The sequence below is a fragment of the Lynx canadensis genome, chromosome A3, assembly GCF_007474595.2.
Source record: "Lynx canadensis isolate LIC74 chromosome A3, mLynCan4.pri.v2, whole genome shotgun sequence".
Lineage (NCBI taxonomy): Eukaryota > Metazoa > Chordata > Mammalia > Carnivora > Felidae > Lynx > Lynx canadensis.
Genome location: NC_044305.1, coordinates 25044696 through 25065248, shown reverse-complemented (window position 1 = coordinate 25065248; position 20553 = coordinate 25044696). Strand labels below are relative to the sequence as shown.

Below are 20553 nucleotides of genomic sequence, written 5' to 3'. Positions count from 1 at the left end.
CGGTCGGTAAAGCGTCCGACTTCAGCTCAGGTCATGACCTCGCGGTCCATGAGTTCGAGCCCTGTGTTGGGCTCTGGGCTGATGGCTCAGAGCCTGGAGCCTACTTCCTATTCTGTGTCTCCCTCTCTCTCTGCCCCTCCCCCGTTCATGCTCTGTCTCTCTCTGTCTCAAAAATAAATAAACGTTAAAAAAAAAATTAAAATTCTATTTTCTATTTCAAAGTTCTACATCCTTAGATATAGGTGCTGTCTTGAAATGAAGAGATTTAAACCTAGGCTGTCATTCAGATTTCAAGATACAGACAATAGGAATAGATATATCTGCACATAAATTCAGCTCTTTTTACCTCCATATTTGACTACTTCATTTTACTTCAGAAAATGTGCTCATATGCTTTCACTGAAGAGGTTGTGAAAAAGCAGCGTGGCTAAAAAGCACAGTAATATATTCCATTTATGGATTGCTTCAAAAGGGGCAGCTCTCCAGTGGCAATTGACCTTTCTGTGAACACAAAGAAACAGCAGACCATTGCAACTAATTTTCTGGATTGCTGAGGTTGAGTATTGAGCTTTCCTTTCCAGTAGCTCTAGTGATCTGTTTTAATGAAAGATACAGAGGAGAATTCGCCCTTTCTTTCTTAGCCTGTTAGTCTTTTATGTAGTGAATTATTCAGCAGCTTTTTCCTCAACACTTACACTTCGCTAGCTAATGAACAAAGCCAATCTATTTATGTATGGTATATACAGTCTACAAAACTTAGTATAGTATATACAGATATAGAACATAGTGTTCATTAAGAAGTGCACAGTCTTGGGGCACCTAGGTGGTTCAGTCAGTTGAGTGGCCGACTTTGGCCCAGGTCAATCTCATGGTTCGTGGCTTCAAGCCCCATGTTGGGCTCTGAGCTGACAGCTCAGAGCCTGGAGCCTGCCTCAGATTCTCTGTTTCCCCCTCTCTCTGTCCCTCCCCTGCTCATGCTCTCTAAAATAAACGTTTTAAAAAAAAAAAAAAAGAAGTGCACAGTCTGTTAAGACAGTGCAAATCTAGAAAAAGTAAGTAGGTACCATAATGGAAGTATCTGTAGGCAGCACAGAGAAGAGTTATTAAATCTATCAGGGTTTACCTTAACGTGCAGCCACAGAATCTGTTAAAGAATGTTTCTTGATACAGGTGATACCTGAGCAAATATAGGATGAGGAAAAGTTTGCCAGATCAGATTTGAATCTGGATCAGTCAAGTAGTAGGAACAGTATGGCTGATCAACTATGACCGGCATGGAGGCAGAAGGAGGGACGTGGAAGATTTTTCATGATTAATGACTTGGTGTTAAGCCCAATATAAGTAAATGGTCAGTTTTCTAAGTTAGGTAAAGATTAAATAATTGGGCTCTTTAAATTTGTCTTAAGTCTTGACTTAATTTGTTTCTTATGTTTTTAGACATATGTTTTAATTTCATCTTCCTAGATGTTCAAGCCTGGGTATGATTAAGTGAAAATCTATTGACGCTAGGTCACCAGGTAATTTTATTTCACCATTCAGTGAAGAAGGAGAACTTAGTTCTAGGGTGGTGTTGCAAATTGAAACTAGCAAGAAATGAGTAAGAACGATGGGGAAACAGTAATTAAACTCTCATTAATCAATCACATGTATTATAATTTGAGCAGAAATTGGTATGTTGTCCTGTGTAGTGTCTAGAAAATGCTTTATTGAATGATCAAGAATTGGGCACTATTAATATCACACTGTTGGAGCAGAGAGAAACTGACTGTGATGGGCATGAATATTCTGAATGGTCCAAGAGATGTGTACCTTATATACCTTTTTGCAGGAATAGGTCATTAAATCTATAGCCTAGAGAAAACATTTCTCACTTTAACAGAACTCTCTCTTTTCTGATTGTCTATTCACATGCTACATCGTAACTGATTGCTTAACTTCTTTGGAACCCTAAGATCAGGAAGGGGATGTCACATGAAAGGTGCGCACTTGTGCGCGTAAGTGTCCAGTACACTGGAAATACGTATCCTACCAGACTCAGCTTCTGCAGTACCTGTTGCAGGAAATCTTTACCTACCCCGGCCCCATAGCAACTATAGTTAGATAGCCTTTCTCCAAGCTCTTACAGCACTCCGTACTCTTATTTTAACACGTCTGTGTTATTCTGTTAAGATTTTTGACCTGGTAGTCTGTCTTCCTATGTAGTAGTCTCACTGAGGGCAGAAACAGTTTCTTGTATATTCTTAATGTGTGCTTTACAAAATTCAAATGAACAAACGAAGGTTAATGCAAACAGGAAGAAATTAACAAAGACCTGTGTGTTTTGCACTTAAACAGAGTCTTTCATTTTGGCTTTCTTTTAGTAAGCAATGGCATGAACCATTCTCCTCCTACCCTGAATGGTGCCCCATCACCACCACAGAGATTCAGCAATGGTCCTGCCTCTTCCACATCATCTGCACTAACAAATCAACAGTTGCCAGCCACTTGTGGTGCTCGGCAGCTCAGCAAGTTGAAACGCTTCCTTACCACACTGCAACAGTTTGGCAATGACATCTCACCTGAGATTGGGGAGAAGGTGCGGACTCTTGTTCTAGCACTGGTGGTAAGTACGGCATCACTGTCCACAGCTATCTGAGTACATGGCTCAGAACCAAAGCCAGCAAACCTGGAGCAACATGGCAAAATATGCAGACTAGATTAGTTATTATATAACTCATATAAACCTGTGGAATTGTGGATTTCAATTATGGGTAACAATACTTATTAAGGAAACAAATCTATAATGTTTACCTTATTATTTCTTATTACATTGATTTAATTCCAAGAAACAGCTTTGAATTCATCGTCAACTGAATTTCAACAGGCTACTGAGGTTCAACCAAGCTAACGCAAGGTTTTGTTACTTAATATATTCAGTGCCTGGTGCATTGTTTCCAAACCTGAGAGAAAAGAAAAACAGGGAGTTTAAGTTTCAGGATAATAGTTTGTAAAATTATAAGTCTCGTGGTTTAAATAGTGTCAAAGGGGTTACATTCTTCAGCTCTTCATGCAAATATAGTTTCTGTAGAATTTTCAAACCACACATAATTTTTCTTTGTACAAGGAGTATGGTGAACCCATGATGGTATAAGGCAGTAATTTCTGACATAGACAGCTGGGTGGGGTTTGCGTATCACTGTATATAAGGAAAGTACTGACAGTTCCCTATGTTTGTAAATTGAATTCTACAAGATTTACCTCTTGAAAAAGCACCTCATGGTTCTGCATGTTAGGCTCTACCTATGTAAAAGTGAATCACGTTACTAAGCCTTAATGCTGTAGTTCTCCAAGTGTAATCAGGGACCCTTGAGATTCCCCCAGACCCTTCCTGGAACTTCTGAAGGCGAAAATTATTTTCATAATAATATTAAGATGTTCCTTGCATTTTCATTCTTACTCTCTAAGGAGCATACAGTAGAATTTTCTCGAAGCTGCATGATACAGGCTGTTGAAATGGATTAAATGCAGGAGCAGATAAGAGAACCCAGTTGTCTTTTAATAACCCAGGTACCAAAAAGATTTTGCAAAACTGTAATTACAGTGCCATTCTTCCTACTACATTTTTGGGGAAAATACTGTTATTTTGAAATGGGTTAATAATAAATGGTTTCCAAATTCTGAAGTTAATTATTAATATTGGGATTATTGATAGATGTAACCCACATAAATTAGAGGAGTCTGAGGCTAAAAAGTTGAATAACTTAACAGATTTCTCAGTCTAGTGTAGAAGAAACAACTTTCATACAAGGCAGAATGTGATAAATGACTTTTTCATCATTTCAGATTTAATCCCTTTTGCTTTTTAGAGCTGTTAGGTTGTTCTTTTTTTTTTTTTTTAAGGTTGTTCATTTTCATTGCTACATTATATAGTATTTTATTGTAGGAATACAATTTTTACTTTTTGCTCTTGATGGGCATTTGAGTTGTTTGCATTTTGAGGCATAGTCAAAAAACCTAATACAACCCCCAAGTTCTGAAATTTCTTAAAAGAATTCACAGGACTTGGCATATAGCTGTGCTCACAACTAAGATTTATTACAGAGGCATAAGGTTACACAGCTGGATCATAAAGGAAAGAGATACTGTTGGAATCTAGTGGAATCCATGTGCAGGCTTCCTTATGCTCTTCTCTTGTATAAATAGTCACACAGAGCTCACTCTTCCCCCAGCAGTGAAAATGTAGTGACATATGTGTGATGCTTTTGCCCAGGAAAGCCTATTCGAGACTTATGCCCAAGGTTTTTACTTGAGTCTGGGTACATAGGCAGTCTTTGCCAGCACCTGCTGAAATTCCAAATTCCCAGAAGGAAAAATCAATGTTCAGCAGAAACCACAATGTTTGCAAAAACACTGTCTAGGCACAGTGAGCCACCTTTATCAATTAGAAAGGGTTTTTTTATTTTTGTTTTTAGGGGAAAAATGTTTTTGGTCAAATTTTATGCTACTAGATCTAGAGTAATAAAATTGGGCTTTAAATGTCAAAATGAGTTTGAACATAATTGTAAGCAAAGCAGACATCAGAATGTCATACCAATTCTAGCAACAGATTTAGGCACAACTCTGTATATATATTTTTAAGTGTATTTATTTATTTTGAGAGAGAGAGAGCACAGGCAGGTGAGGGGCAGAGAGAGAGGGAGAGACAGAATCCCAAGTAGGCTCTGCACCATCTGTGCAGAGCCTGATGTGGGGCCCAAACTCTCAAACTGTGAGATCGTGACCTGGGCCGAGATCAAGAGTCGGATGCTTTACTGACTGAGTCACAGAGGCACCCCAGCTTTAAGTGGAGTCTAAGGTTGAAGATAATTTCAAGAGTAAAAGAAAAAATGATAGCCCTTATTTGCAAAAAAAAAAAAAAAGAAAGAAAGAAAACCAGAAAAGAAGTCCATTTTTTTTTAAACTTCGGTGTTTTTTTTGTTTTTTTTTTAATGTCTTATTTATTCTTAAGAGAGAGAGAGACAGAGCAGGAGCAGGTGAGCGGCAGAGCGAGGGAGGGACACAGAATCTGAAGTAGGCTCCAGGCTCTAAGTTGTCATCACAGAGCCCGATGTGGGGCTTGAACTCCTAGACTGTGAGATCATGACCTGAGCCGAAGTTGGACACTTAACCAACTGAGTCACCCAGGCGCCCCGTCAAAATTTTTTTATAGCTGAAGAAGTATTTGTATGTACATGTAACCAATTGTGTCCTTTAAATGGCCATTCTCAGGTTAATTTTTTTTTTTTCCCAATGATAATCATCAATAGGTGGTAAAAATACACATAACAACCAACTTACCCCGTTTTAAGTGTATAATTCAATGATTTAAGTGTATTGTTGTGCAACCATCACCACTATCCACCTCAGGAACTCTTTAAATCATGCAAAACTGAAACTTTGTGCCATTAAACAATAATTCCCCATCCCTTACTTACCCTTCAGTTCCTATCAACCACCAGTCTACTTGACTACTCTAGCTACCTCATATAAGTAGAATCATACAGTATTTGTCTTTCTGTTGCTTATTTTGCCTAGTGTAATTATCCTCAAGGTTCATCCCTGTTATAGTATTTATCATATTTTTCTACTTTTTTTGGCTGAAAAGATTCCATTGCATGTATATACCACATTTTGCTTTCATCTTTTGATGAAATTAGTATTTCATCAGCAATTGGTATTGAAACTATGAATTTATTTGGAGAAGATGCAGAAAAAGAAGTGTTACTTGAATTTAACATCCATTATTTTATTTAATTTTTAAAATTTTTTAATGTTTATTTTTGAGAGACAGAGCACGAGTGGCGGAGGGGTAGAGAGAGAGAAGGAGACACAGAATCCGAAGTAGGCTTCATCTTTTGCATTCATCTATTGATGTACACTGGGGTGCTTCTACCTTTTCGGTTAGGGAAAGTTTTATATCTTTATGGGAAACTGTTCATCAGCCAAATTCATAGGTGCCAGCCAATGGCCCAGCCTTGTAAGTGCTCTTTAATAAGGTTATCAGTTTTAAACCTGCTATATTGACTCTTTTCTGTATAGGAGCCATTGCAAATAATGTTGCTGTAAGCATTCTTTTACATGGTACACATGTGCAAGCATTGCACTGAACAGTGGAATTGGGATTTCATAAGGTATGCATATATACCAATTTAATATGTAAGGCCATTGGTTTTCCTACGTATTATACTAATTTATACTCTGATATAATGGGAATTTTATTAAAATCCGTGTCCTGAATCAGTCTGTTCAGGCTGTTACAACAGAATACCAATGACTGGGTGATTTATAAACAACAGTCATTTATCTCACAGTTCTGGAAGCTGGTAAGTGGTGCCAGTAGATTTTGTATTCTGTGAGAGCCTACTTCCTTGTTCCTATATAGCTGTCTTCTCACTGTGTCTTCACAATGCCGAAGGGGCAAGGGAGATCTCTTGAGGTCTCTTTTACAAGTGCACTAATGCTGTTCCTAAGAGCTCTGCCTTCATGACCTCTAATCATCTCCCAAAGGCTCCACATCTAAATACCAACTCATTGGGAATTAGGTTTCAACATACGAATTCTGAGTGGCACAAAAATTCAGTCTATAGGAATTGGTATTGAAACTATGAATTTATTTGGAGAAGATGCAGAAAAAGAAGTGTTACTTGAATTTAACATCCATTATTTTATTTTATTTTTAAAAAATTTTTAATGTTTATTTTTGAGAGAGAGAGCGCGAGTGGCGGAGGGGCAGAGAGAGAGAAGGAGACACAGAATCCGAAGTAGGCTTCAGGCTCTGAGCTCTCAGCACAGAACCCGACATGGGGCTCCAACCCACAGATGGGGAGATCATGACCTGACCAAAGTCAGACGCTTAACCTACTGAGCAACCCAAGCACCTCTCCATTCATTATTTTAAAAAAAACACTTGGGAAAACAATTAGAGCAGGAACTTTCTTAATCTGATGATAGTTGTTATCTTACAAAAAACCTACAGCAAGCCTCATGCTTGCGAAATTTTGAATGCTTTCCCTCTAATACTAGGAATCAGATGAGAATGTCGTTTCTAAAAAACAAAAGAATGTTTCTTCTATTCAGCGTGATCCTGAACATTCTAACCTAGCAAATAAGATATCAAGATTGGTGAGAGATCAATAAAACTGTCACTGGGGCGCCTGGGTGGCTCAGTCGGTTAAGTGACATTTGGTTTCAGCTCAGATTATGATCTCGCAGTTTGTGCAGGGGAGCCCCATGTCAGGCTCTGCACTGACAGCATTGAGTCTCCCTGGGATCCTCTGTCTCCCTCTCTCTATGCCCCTCCCCTGTTCACACTCTCGTAAAAACTTAAAAAATAAAAGAAAGTAAATTCTTTAAAAAAAAGTATTGATGTGAAATGAGATAAGCTTCAAATACTTTAATTTAACATCGTTTAATTTGATATACTCTTTTCTCTAAAAGGAAATATTTTTAATTTTTACCGAATATTAGTGTGATATATTTGGAAAATCCAACATAATTTCATATCCAGAAATAAGTGCTGTTGTACCTGTCTTTTTAGGCACTTAAGATACTATATAAGTGTGTGTGTGCAATTTCCATAAATGGCTTATAGGAAAGCATGCTGCTCTTTTTCTGGTTTTTCATTTCACAGTATATTATAAACACCTTTCCTTATTAATGCATATAGTCTTTCCTGTTCCCTTAGTGTTCTGATGTATAACTGTACCATCATTCTTTTTTTTTTTAATTAATTAATTAATTTTTCTTCCTCTAAAAAAAATTTTATTTTATTTTATTTTTGAGAGAGAGAGAGAAAAAAAAACAGAGTGTGAGCAGGGGAGGGACAGAGAGAGGGAGTCACAGAATCCGAAGCAGGCTCCAGGCTCCGAGCTGTCAGCACAGAGCCCAACGCGGGGCTTGTACCCACAAACCGTGAGATCATTACCTGAGCCAGAGTCAGATACTTAACTGACTGAGCCACCCAGGCGCCCTATGTACTATCATTCTTATTGAATATTTGTGTATTTATTTATTTTTTTTAGAGAGAGAGAGAGAGAGAGAGAGAGAGAGAGGCAGGTGTGAGTGGGGGAGGGCAGAGAGAGAGGGAGCCCAGAATCCAAAGCAGGCTCCGGCTCTGAGCTGTCAGCAGGGAGCCCCATGTGGGGCTTAAACTCATGAGCCATGAGATCATGACCTGAGCTGAAGTCGGATACTTAACTGACTGAGCCACCCAGGTGCCCCTTCTGTACCATCATTTTTAATGCAACTTCCTGGTAGTGGACCTTAATGTTTTCTGTTCCTTATTGTCAAGAAGCAGTATTGTGTTGATAAATAATCTGTATGGTGCTTGTTACAACTTTGAACCATTGATGATTTTATAAAATAAAATCCCTAGAAGTGGTACTTGTTCTCTCAGGGAAGCAAGAATAATGCCCAGTTCTTTAACTTGGTATTATACTATGTTTTAGGGAATTGAATAAAAATATTTTGTGAACTTTGAGGAAAATGTTTTTATTTGTACATTCACCTGAGCAGAGGAGCTAAGAACCCTATTTAAAGCTAGACTTTTGAAAAAATACATGGGAAGTGCTAATAACCTTATGGGAAATAACTACAACCTTCCCAGTGGGCGTGTGCCTGTTTCCAGGTTCTCTCATATGCAGGCAGACCACTTGAAGGTAGAAGGCACTGATTGTTTTGCCTTGGTTTTTTCGTTTGTTTTTAAATTTCTTTAGAATATTTAGGGAACTGATGGTAGGAGGAGGGCACGATCTATGAAGAAGTGAACTTCAGAAGTTGATATCCTGGACTCATTCAGGATTGTTCCATCTGGGAACATTGTAGGTTTGATTTCCGGTACCCAAGGTGGCTTGCCATGAGCTCCTTGATTCGAGAGGCCTGAGTGCCTTCTTCACAAATGCTGAGGAAAGCAGTAGCTGAGTACAGAGGACAGTTTAGGTTTAGGGTATTAAAGAAAAGAAAATCAAAGAGGCCACACTTTATTCATAAAGGAAACAATTTGTTTAACCTTTGAGAGGGATCTGAGTTTACAGTGGTGTTCTTGGGATTATCCTTTTCCTTGATTTAAAGAGTTAGCCCTATTAGATTTGTATTGGGGAGACAGTATCCAGTTTTAGGAATTGACAATGTTATTTGTCTTTTCAGAACTCAACAGTAACAATTGAAGAATTCCATTGCAAGCTCCAAGAGGCTACAAACTTTCCTCTTCGTCCTTTTGTGATTCCATTCCTCAAGGTAATTTTTATAATTACTGAATGTAATTTATCTTCAGCATTTCCTCAGGTGTTCCTGCTGCTGATCCCTGTTCTGTGATCTAAGCCAGGGTAGCTTGCCACACATTTTCATATATATATTGTTTGAGTCTGCTAAGAGGAATGGGAGTGTGGTCTGCAGATGTGCCTTATTCACACTTGGTAGGATGGGAATTACAGAAGCCTTGAGTTGTGGTCCATATGCAGATACTGCTGATAACACATAATAGCAGGTGGGGAGCAGGAGGTGAGTGGGCTGAAGGTGAGTGTGTGGATGGTTTGGAGGCTGGGCTTTTAGCAGAGAAAGTAACTGAACATTAAATCTTTTGTTTGTGGCCAGTAGGGAAAGTGTGTGTGTTTTCTGAGAAGGCTGTCAGACAAAGGAGAGGCCTTGCACTTCCCACTTATCCTAAGAACAGAAGAGCATACAGAAAGACAATGTTGCTGTCTCCCCAACCCCAGTTAGTCTAGCTTCTGATTAGGTCCTCTGGAATTAATGTTCCCTAGAACATAACTTTTGGGAGACGTTGTTCACAATTGTACTTACCTGAGAAGTAAGGCAGTATTAAATTTATATGTAATATGCCCTTTAAAAAAAAGTGTTTTACTGGGGCGCCTGGGTGGCGCAGTCGGTTAAGCGTCCGACTTCAGCCAGGTCACGATCTCGCGGTCCGTGGGTTCGAGCCCCGCGTCGGGCTCTGGGCTGATGGCTCGGCGCCTGGAGCCTGTTTCCGATTCTGTGTCTCCCTCTCTCTCTGCCCCTCCCCCGTTCATGCTCTGTCTCTCTCTGTCCCAAAAATGAATAAACGTTGAAAAAAAAATTAAAAAAAAAAAAAGTGTTTTACCTCAGAATAATTTCATACTCCTAGAAAAGTTGCAATATGGTACAGTAAACTTCCTGTATACTGTACCACCGTCTCTTTAGTCACATTCTCTACATGTTACTATTTTATCACATCTCTATTATTGTCTTGTGATTATTTTTTCCCTCATATATTTGAGGGGTGCCTGGCTGGTTCAGTCGATAGAACATATATATATGACTCTTTATCTCAGGTGTGCAAGTTGGAGCCCCCACGTTGGGTATAGAGATTACTTAAAAAATAAAATCATTTGGGGCACCTGGGTGGCTCAGTCAGTCGAGCATCTGACTTCGGCTCAGATCATGATCTCAAGGCTTGTGAGTTTGAGCCCCACATTGGGCTCTGTGCTGACAGCTCAGAGCCTGTAGCGTATTTCAGATTCTGTCTCTTTTTGTGCCCCTCCCCTGTTCACGCTCTCTCTCTCTCTCTCTCTCTCTCAAATATAAATAAACATTAAAAATATTAAAAAATAAATAAAATTTTTTAAAAAAATGAAATATTTAAGAATAAGCTGCAGACATGATACATCTCAATACTTTTTAGTATAATTAACAAATCAAGAAATTAACATTGATAAAGCACTATTATCCACAGCCCTTATTCATGTTTCACCAAATGTCCCACTAATGTCTCTTACAGTGAAAGAAAAGCTTTTTTGTGTGGTCCTATATCTGATACAGGATCACATCTTGCATTTCGTTGTCATGTTTCTCTAGTCCACTTTAATCTGAAATAGCTTCTCAGACTTTTATGACTTTGACAGTTTGAAGAGTTCAGGATAGTTACTTTATGGAAGGTACTTCACTTCGGATTTTTCTGAAGCTTCCTCATGATGAGGAACGGGTTATGCATCTTAGGCAGCAAGAGCAGGTTAAGTGGTATCACTACATTCTCTTTGTAGACGTAGATGTTAATCTGTCTTCTAATTGGTCATGTTGACTTTGATCACTTGGTGAAGGCAGTGTCTATCTACCATGCTTTCCCATGGTAAAGTTACTGCCTTTTCCCTTTTATACAATAATTTTTAAAAACAACAAACAGCAACAAAACAGGTAACATTCTGACTAGTACCAATAAAAGATGAACCTGTGTCAAAGATTTTCTTTAACTCATTGATGAAGGAATCAATAACATGTTACAACCAGTTCAGGGGAGAATCCAAAGAACAGACACATTTATATAGGTCAGGATTATTGATATGAATGTGCAACCAGAAGTAAAATTGGCTTCTATAGAGAGCACAAGGGAAGTCATTTGAACCTCTGTTGGACATAATTTTATTCATGTCCATAGATAGTAATTATTTTGCATTGGTATCATTTATCTATAACTTGCCAAAGTATAAAGTAGCTCCCCAGCAGTGAAAGACTAGGGTCAAATACCAGGGTGTTCTAGACCAAGCATAGTTTGGAAATCTGTGACCCCCCAGACCAGCTCACCAAATGGTTTCATACAGCCCTAGAGAGAAGAATTTGTTTGTTTGTTTGTTTGTTTGTTTGTTTGTTTGTTTGTTTTTATACTCTCCACCCATGTGGGGTTCAAACTCACCACCTTGAGATCAAGAGTTGAATGCTCTACTGACTGAGCCAGCCAGGTGCCCCAAGAAGAATAATTTTTACAGGTGCACGTTTATAATCGATTTGTAATAGGGAACACTGACTCTGAGCCCCAGTTAAGCTAAATGTTATCCTCAATCCAGCCCCCCAACAAAATGCATTCCATTCTTTTCATTAGTAGGAGACTGATACTACAAAAAATTATACTCCGTTTGTTATTGGACCTTTTTTATACACTGTTTGAGACCCACATGATATCTTCACTTTTGCATCTTGACTCACAAAGTCTAATACACCTGGCCAAATAAATATGCCCCTTTTACCTGTATTTCTGCCTTCACTTCCTAAAAAAAAATAATAGCATCAGAAAGATGGGTCAACTTATTGAGGTATTGTTACCAGTTTTTTAAATCTTTTAAAATGAGAGTAGAGCAAACAAATAGGAAAATGCTTAGGTGTCAGGGGCCCAGGCTGTGTGTGGCTCTGTTTTGATAGCATTGAAGCTTTGCCTCAGTCTGTGGTGCCTTTGTAGCCCCGAAACAGCTGTGCTGCTTCTATCTTGGTCTCTTTGCTGTATGTCAGAGCCAACAGACAATTATTTCCCCTAAGACTCTGGAACCAAGATTTGTGAAATTTGTGTTAATAGGAAATAATTAGCATTAAAAAAAAATTCATCAAAGGGCACATGTCACAGATGTAAAAGATATTTTACACAGTATTTTTTTCAGTTAAGATTTTTTTTTTTAACAGTTGTTATAAGATGGAGGCTATAGAACAGACTTAAAAAGTATTTTATATTGTCACATTCCCTATTCTTAACTCTGTTGTTTTGGAAAACAGCATGAGATAGGTCGTTATGGCAGTTTTTTGGCTAACGTTTGGGTTTTCTCAATTTATTTCTGCTTTAAGAGAGTCACTAATTATGGTGCCTGCTAAATTAACCCTTGGTAAAGGGGTGACTACTCACATCTATTAAAACTCTCCATTTACGTGTTCATCTGTTTCCCTTGAGATAAAGACATCTTTTATGTGCTCAGTCTGAATTGTTCTTAAATTTGGGAAGAAAAGTATAATTCTTTATTTTCTTTTAATAAAAGGAATATAGGAAAAGTACATTTTACATAGGAAGAGTGAAGTTTAGAGATATATAGGGTTTGTTTTATGATTTGTCCCCATTAAAGATTTCTAATTTTGAGAAGGAAATATAATAAGTACATAGTTAATTATCCTTTTACAAAATAAGGAAAAAGAGACCCTTGGGTGGCTCAGTCAATTGGGCGTCTGACTTCAGCCCAGGTCATGATCTCGCGGTTTGTGAGATTGAGCCCCGCATCGGGTCACTGCTGTCGGCGTAGAACCCACTTTGGATCCTGTATCTCTCTCTCTCTCTCTCTCTCTCTCTCTCTCTCTCTCTCTCTCTGCTCCTCCCCTGGTTGTGCTCTCTCAAAAATAAATAAACATAAAAAAAATAATAATAATAAGGAAATAGATCCAGCTAGGGTGCCACAGTAAGAAATTGATTTTGCCCCTGGGTTACCTGTGTGTCATCTGAGCTTAGTCTAAGGCTTGTTGCTATCATTTACATCACTTCTGATACTTTCTTCAAAACCCCATGTTCCTACCAAGCCAAAGTAATTACCACTTCCAGAATTCCATGACAGCTGTCATAGAGAACATGAAAAAAAAAGTTGAGCAGTCCTGTCAGAGACGAGTTGGAATTTGACAGAGAGAATCCACGACTTACTGATAATCATAGAGGAAAGAGTGAATTTCTTCTACCCCTGTGTAGATGGTACTAATTCTCTAACTGGCCAAAGTCTTGAAAAATGTATAAATTAAAAAAAATATTTTTTTTTTTTAGTTTTAAGTAGACTCCACGCCCAGCGTGGGGTTTGAACTCACAACCCTGATATCAAAAGTCGTATGCTCTACCCACTGAGCCAGACAGATGCCCCAAAAAATGTATAAAGTTTTAACTTCTTACGTTCACACCTTCACTGAGCTTTGACTCTACACTAGGCCACAAAGGTAAATAAAGCACAGGCTTCCCGTTGAGGGGATTTACACCTTGTGGGGGCAAGAGACAAGGTAGCCAGTAATTCAAGTTCAGTATTTTAGATGTCACTTTACTGTTAGAGAGGCATATAAAAATCAGGCTGATGAGAAGGGCTTTTGTCTTGTGTCGTCATGTTTGTGAAAGTCTTTTGAGGTGCTGAGCTCTGTTGTGTGGGGCCCAACACCTAGAAAACTGCCTTCCAGCCCCTGCCTCTTTTTTTCAAGGCCAATCTGCCCCTGCTGCAGCGAGAACTGCTGCACTGTGCTCGAGCCGCCAAGCAGACCCCGTCCCAATACCTGGCTCAACACGAACACCTTCTGCTCAACACAAGTATTGCGTCACCTGCTGACTCTTCTGAGCTGCTAATGGAAGTGCATGGAAACGGAAAGAGGCCCAGTCCGGAGAGGTGAGCAGAGAAGTGCTTTGTTGTCCTTGCTTTTCTGGAATTACTCTAAGCTTCCTCTTTGCTTGTGAAAGAAAGAGAATTTAATTACTGTGGTTATACATAGGTATGGACTCAGAATTTCTAAGGTTGGCTTTGCGCTGTCCCAATATCAGAGACCAGAATGTTTGTCAAATCTATAGGTGTGGCTCCCAGATACAAATATTTTTCAGAAATTCTTCAGATGACTCTGTATACCCCTGGTGAGAGATTCTGCTCTAGGGCATTCTACGGGTGCACTGCTCCAGAACCATCAGAAATAGAATTTGTCCAAAGCATTTTTTCTGATGTGTGAAGTCTAATAATAAGTATAACAATTACTAATTGTTACTTGGTAATGAGTCACCTTTACTTTGAAGATTGAAATTGTGTTAATTTATTCTGGAAATTTCAGTATGAGTGAAAGTATTAGTCAAGGAAGCAATATTTTAACAGTGTTGAAAAATTTATTTTCTGCCTGGCCTCTGGAGACATTTCGGTTCATGCCTCACGTCAGACCTTTCCTTATCATCTTCCTGTTTGGGAAAGTACATAGCACAATACATAACACAGAGTAGGTACTCAGGACATGTTTGTATGAACACTTGTGTATGGGCTAAGATATGTACTTCCGGTTCTTCTAAAGGAGGGAAGAGAGCGGTTTTGAAAGAGATACAATTCCTCCCGAGCCTCCTGCCAAGAGAGTGTGCACCATCAGCCCTGCTCCCCGGCACAGTCCTGCCCTCACTGTGCCCCTCATGAATCCTGGGGGCCAGTTCCATCCTACTCCTCCACCTCTTCAGCACTACACGTTAGAAGATATTGCAACTTCACACCTGTATCGTGAGCCCAATAAGATGCTAGAACATCGAGAAGTTCGTGATAGACACCACAATCTTAGTAAGTGACATGAGCAGCATGGTAATGGTTGAAATTCAGATTGAATCTTTGCGTTTCTTTCCTACTCAGTTATAAAGCAAAATAATACAATCATCGCTTTTTTCCACTGATAGATAAAACAATATTATACATAAAAAGGAATGTTAGAGTTGTATTGATTTCATTTGAAATTGATCTCCCTTCATACTTTGTTACTGTTATTCTTATATTATAGAAGTGGGACTCAGTAAATTTTAGGAAATACACAGTGAAATATTTAAGGATAAGGAGATACCACTTTTTCTTAAATGGTGCAGAAAACTAGAGAATGATGAAACAAATCAACTAAAATATTAACATTTTGGAAACTGGGTGAAGGATATATGAGAATTCTTTTACTATTCTTGCAGTGTTTCTCTAAGTCTGGATTTATTGCAGAGTAAAGTGTTTTTATTTTTTTTTTTAACTTATCCATTTTGAGAGAGAGAGTGCAAGCGGGGGAGAGACAGAGAGAATCACAAGCAGGCTTCACCCTGTCAGCCCAGGGCCTGACATGGGGCTCCATCCCACAAACCATGAGATCATGACCTGAGCCAAAGTCGGACGCTTAACCTACTGAGCGTAGCTTTTTGTTGGTTTTATGTCATTTTGTGGGTTCCACACTCCCTTGTGAATTGTTGCCCTGGTAGAGTGCTCATAGGTGGTATGGATGTATTCTGTATTTACTTGGTAGAATTCTGTATATTATATTCTTCCTTCTATCTTCACATCTAATCTCTAATTTCTACTAGGTCTAAATGGAGGCTATCAAGATGAGTTGGTAGACCACCGTTTGACAGAAAGGGAATGGGCTGATGAATGGAAACATCTCGATCATGTAAGGATCTTACAGTGTATAATTTTCCTATTACATTTAATTCTTATTACCAATAATAATAATAGAGTATATATGCCTGAAGTGAATTTAACCAGAGCCACAGTGTCTTTGTCATAAAAACTTGATTTATCAGGGCACCTGGTTGACTCAGTCAGTATAATGTTCCACTCTTGATTTCAGGGTCATGAGTTCAAGCCCTTCAAGCCCCATGTTGGACCTAGAGCTTACTTAAAAAGCAATAATAAAATAAAATTTAAAACTTGTTTTATCTACTACTCCCCTAGCTAAAGAGCTAAGAGTAACTCTCAAATTTTTTTGGTGGGGTAATCACTTCAGGATATAACCAAGTTAAGTCATACAGTATAAGGGTTAAAAGCAGAAGTTTGGGAGTTCAGGTATCAGCTTTGCTACTTGCTGCTTTGTATGATGGATGAGTTGTTTTACCATTTCTAGCCTTAATTTCTGTATCTTAAAAAATAAAGATACTGTTGTTGTTGTTTTTTAATGTTTATTTGTTTTGAGAGAGAGAGAGAGAGAGAGAGAGAGAGAGAGAGAGAGATTCCCAAGCAGGCTCCACACTGTCAGTGCAGAGCCCGATGCAGGGTTCCATCCCACGATCCATGAGATCATGACCTCAGCTGAAATCGAGAGTCAGACGTTCAACCAACTGAGTCACCTAGGCACCTCAAGAATACTGTATTATTTGAATTCGTAGGGTTGTTCTAATATGTAAGGTGCTTATATAGGATCTAATATATAGGAAATGCTAAATAAATGGTGCTTCTCTAAAAACAAATGAGAATTCGTGTCCTAAAAGGGAAGAAAAGATGTACCTGCTTGAAATATACATACAATAGTTTTTCCTACTTGAGTGAAATTATCTCTGAATATTATTTCTCTGATTGCATTCTTAGGCAAATCTCCAGCTTATCAGATAACCTGATGTGTTTAGGCAGAGATATAATGTGGTTTCTCCATACATAGTGTTTAAAGGACTATATTATGGTGAGATTCTGGCTGAGATTCAACCTGAAAGAATCCAAAAAGGATTATTTTGTTGTTGTTTTTTTTTTAATTTCATTTTAATGTTTGTTTATTTTTGAGACAGAGACAGAGCATGAACGGGGGAGGGTCAGAGAGAGGGAGACACAGAATCTGAAACAGGCTGCAGACTCTGAGCTGTCAGTACAGGGCCCGATGCGGGGCTTGAACCCATGGACCACGAGATCATGACCTGAGCCGAAGTCGGCTGCTTAACCGACTGAGCCACCCAGGCACCCCAGAAAGGATTATTTTGAAATCCAAAAAAAATTATTTGCGTCTACATAGTTAAAAAGAAGCTGTTAAGAATGGCTTTCATGTGTTGACTTGATATTGCTGATCTGTAAGATACTTAAACCTTCCTTCTTTACATTTTACCTATCCTTAAATTTCAGTATTGGTTGTTTCAAGGTCCTAATCTTATCTCTGACTTCCTCTCTGGCTTAGGCTCTGAACTGCATTATGGAAATGGTAGAGAAGACAAGGCGCTCCATGGCAGTCCTGCGGCGCTGTCAGGAATCTGATCGTGAAGAACTCAATTACTGGAAAAGACGATATAATGAAAACACAGAGATGAGGAAGACAGGGAGCGAGTTGGTCTCTAGGCAGCACAGTCCTGGGAGTGCAGATTCTCTCAGCAATGGTAAGGGGAGGGTCTCACCTAAGATGGCAGAAAGACGGTGCTAGATGGTGGAGTTAGAAAGACTCAGATGATTGTGAAGAGAATGATAAAATAATGTCGAGGACTCAGTACCTGGAATGTTCAAGAAATACTGTCTTTCACATGGATAATGGGAATATTTGTCATTTTGTTCTGTTTTTAACTCCCTCTATATGTGCTGGGTGGTGATCAAAGAGTGGTTGTTAAAGTCAGCCTCGTTGAGTGTCCCAGGTACTCACATACATCACATTTACTCCTCAACGGTAGCCCTGAAAATCTAAAAATGTTTACCTCACCTTCCCTCCTCTGTTTCCCACTCCCCATCCAGGAAGACACCATGTATCAACCTCTGTCTGGAGGCCTTTAGAAAAGTTTTACCATACCTTTACTATACCAAGCTGGGTTAGCCCATCTTGTCTTTTCTCAACCTAAAGCAGCAGAGATAAGAACAACTGTTCTGTCAGTCCAGGGTACATCCAGGACACCACAGCCGTTTCCCCAAAAATGTTCCATCACAGTCATCTAGTAACTGAAAAAGTGCCCTATCCAAAGACACAGACAAACGAGGGGCTATCTGTGATCAGACTTTCCCCCAACTACCCACTTCAAGCTCCCTCTTCTCATCACGGAGAATGAATCACTTATCGTGACAGACCTAGCATGTTCCACAGAAGACAGCTGTTAGTCTAAAAAAGGCTTCAAGGGGCTCCTGGGTGGGTCAGTCGGTTTAAGCATCTGACTCTTGGTTTCAGCTCAGGTCATAATCTCAGTTTGTGGGTTCGAGCCCCGCATCTGGCTCTGCACTGACAGTATGGAGCCTGCTTAGGATTCTCTCCCTCTCTCTCTGCACCTCCCTTGCTCACTCCCTCTCTCTCTCTCTCTCTCTCTCTCTCTCTCAGAATAAATACATAAACATTTTTTAAATAATAAATACAAAAGACTTGAGCAAAAATGGGGCAAATACATTGGTAACCAAAGGATCCCACTCCCACCGAGATGACTCTTAGGGCAGCCATTGATTAGCAATGTTGTGTGGAATATCACAGCAAGACATCAAAGAATACTTGTAGCTACACTGATTACTTTCATAAAGACTTCAGAGCTCAGGACACCTGACTGGCTTAGAAGAGCATGTGACTCTCTTGATCTCAGGTCATGAATTTGAGCCTCATGTTGGGTATAGAGATTACAATCAATCCATCCATCAATCAGTACATACATACAAACAACTTCAGGGCTCATCCTCAGGTATCCCTCACCATCTAAACCTTCATGAATAGTTCCTGTAACAATTTATAGAAACATCCGAAGTTCACCATCCAAATCACAAACCTTCCACCAGTCAGTCTGCATGTGTTTAGCTAGGAGGCATCCAGTGCAGAGTGAACTGTGGTCCTGAGGCGGCTCTTCTCCAACCAAATGGCAGGTCTTGCTGGGCCATTTAAACATTGTTTTGCATTACTCTCTACTCATCCCTTTTTTTCTTTCTTTTCCTTAGAGCACACGAGTGTGTGCACGCGTGGGGGAGGGGCAGAGAGAGGGGGGGACAGAGGAACTGAAGTGGGCTGTGCACTGACAACAACAAATGCAATGTAGGGCTCAAACTCACGAATCATGAGATCATGACCTGAGCTAAAGTTGGATGCTCAACTGACTGAGCCACCCAGACGCCCCTCTACTCATCTTTTTCACGCCTTACTTGAGGGTTTAGCTTGAGTGACTACATGTTCTAATTTGCCTGGGACAGCCCCAGTTTATTTCAGTTCTCCGGTCCTGATTATTACTAGCACATCCCTCACTCTCAAACATGCGGACAGTTGGGGTGTGAAATTACTTTGTCACTGTAGGTTTAGCTCTCCATGGGTCCCAGTTTCCTTCTCTCTGGTGTTTCAGGCCGCGGTCAGTCTGGCTGACTTAAATAATATCTTTCAGTATGTGCATTTATGCATAGTATACATATTTCATATTTTTATTTCACTGTTTATTTCTCTCATAGCACATTTGTTACAGCGTAGAGAGAAAGCATAATTCATATCTTGAATAATCCTGCTATTCAAAATGTGGACCAAAACCATTCCAAAAATGAATTGTTACTGGACCATGATGACCTCAGGAGCTTGCCACAGCACATGCTGGGCACGGTTGCTGACTTTGAGAGAAGTCCTCTACGTTACGCAGTGTGCTTAGAGACATGGTGCTTATGCATATCTCTTTATGGACCACAAAGGTTTATAGACTAGCATATAGAGCAACACTGTTCCACACTGGGCAGTACTCTTGGGCATATTATACAGACATACCTATGACTTTTAAATAATTAGACAATTTGTGGTTTGTGGGTTTGTTTTGAGTTTTTTGTTTTAATAATTCGTGTTTTAAATTCTTAGGGTGTTGTAGAAATCCCTGGTGGATTATTTGCTTAGGATTTAATTGTTTTGGTGATTTGGAGAGAAATTGATTGGAGACTGGATAGCATTATTACTTTTCCCATTGAAAATAATATAGGTTCCCTCTATCTGAACATTGGTGATTCACAATATATTCAGAGATAGATTTGGTTCAGACGATAAGGGATGCATTTTGGTATCTTATTTAAGGATGCATAAATAGTTAGGAAAAGCATAGGGAAAAATCAGAAAATCATTATCACAGAGTTCAAGAGAATGGTTTTCTCTGGGGGTGTGAGGTGGAGGCTGTAGGTGATGGGGAGTATAGAGTGAGCACTCATCATCTCTACCACTGGCTCTTCTGAGGACAGGATTGTAGGTCTGGCTAGTATCATTTAAAAAGGACTGTGGTTGGGGCGCCTGGGTGGCGCAGTCGGTTAAGCGTCCGACTTCAGCCAGGTCACGATCTCACGGTCCGTGAGTTCGAGCCCCGCGTCGGGCTCTGGGCTGATGGCTCAGAGCCTGGAGCCTGTTTCCGATTCT

General features: G+C 39.5%; 1 protein-coding gene across 2 annotated transcripts in view; it reads left to right on the top strand.

Moving 5' to 3' along the window:
* CBFA2T2 (CBFA2/RUNX1 partner transcriptional co-repressor 2) overlaps positions 1–20553 on the top strand; it is a 138053-nt gene that overhangs the window by 101276 nt on the left and 16224 nt on the right. For both annotated transcript variants that reach the window (XM_030309785.1, XM_030309784.1), the window contains exons 3-8: positions 2361–2602; positions 9163–9252; positions 13969–14150; positions 14812–15065; positions 15836–15921; positions 17410–17605. In XM_030309785.1, the coding sequence (XP_030165645.1) occupies positions 2361–2602; positions 9163–9252; positions 13969–14150; positions 14812–15065; positions 15836–15921; positions 17410–17605 (1050 nt within the window). The remainder of the gene's footprint in view (positions 1–2360; positions 2603–9162; positions 9253–13968; positions 14151–14811; positions 15066–15835; positions 15922–17409; positions 17606–20553) is intronic.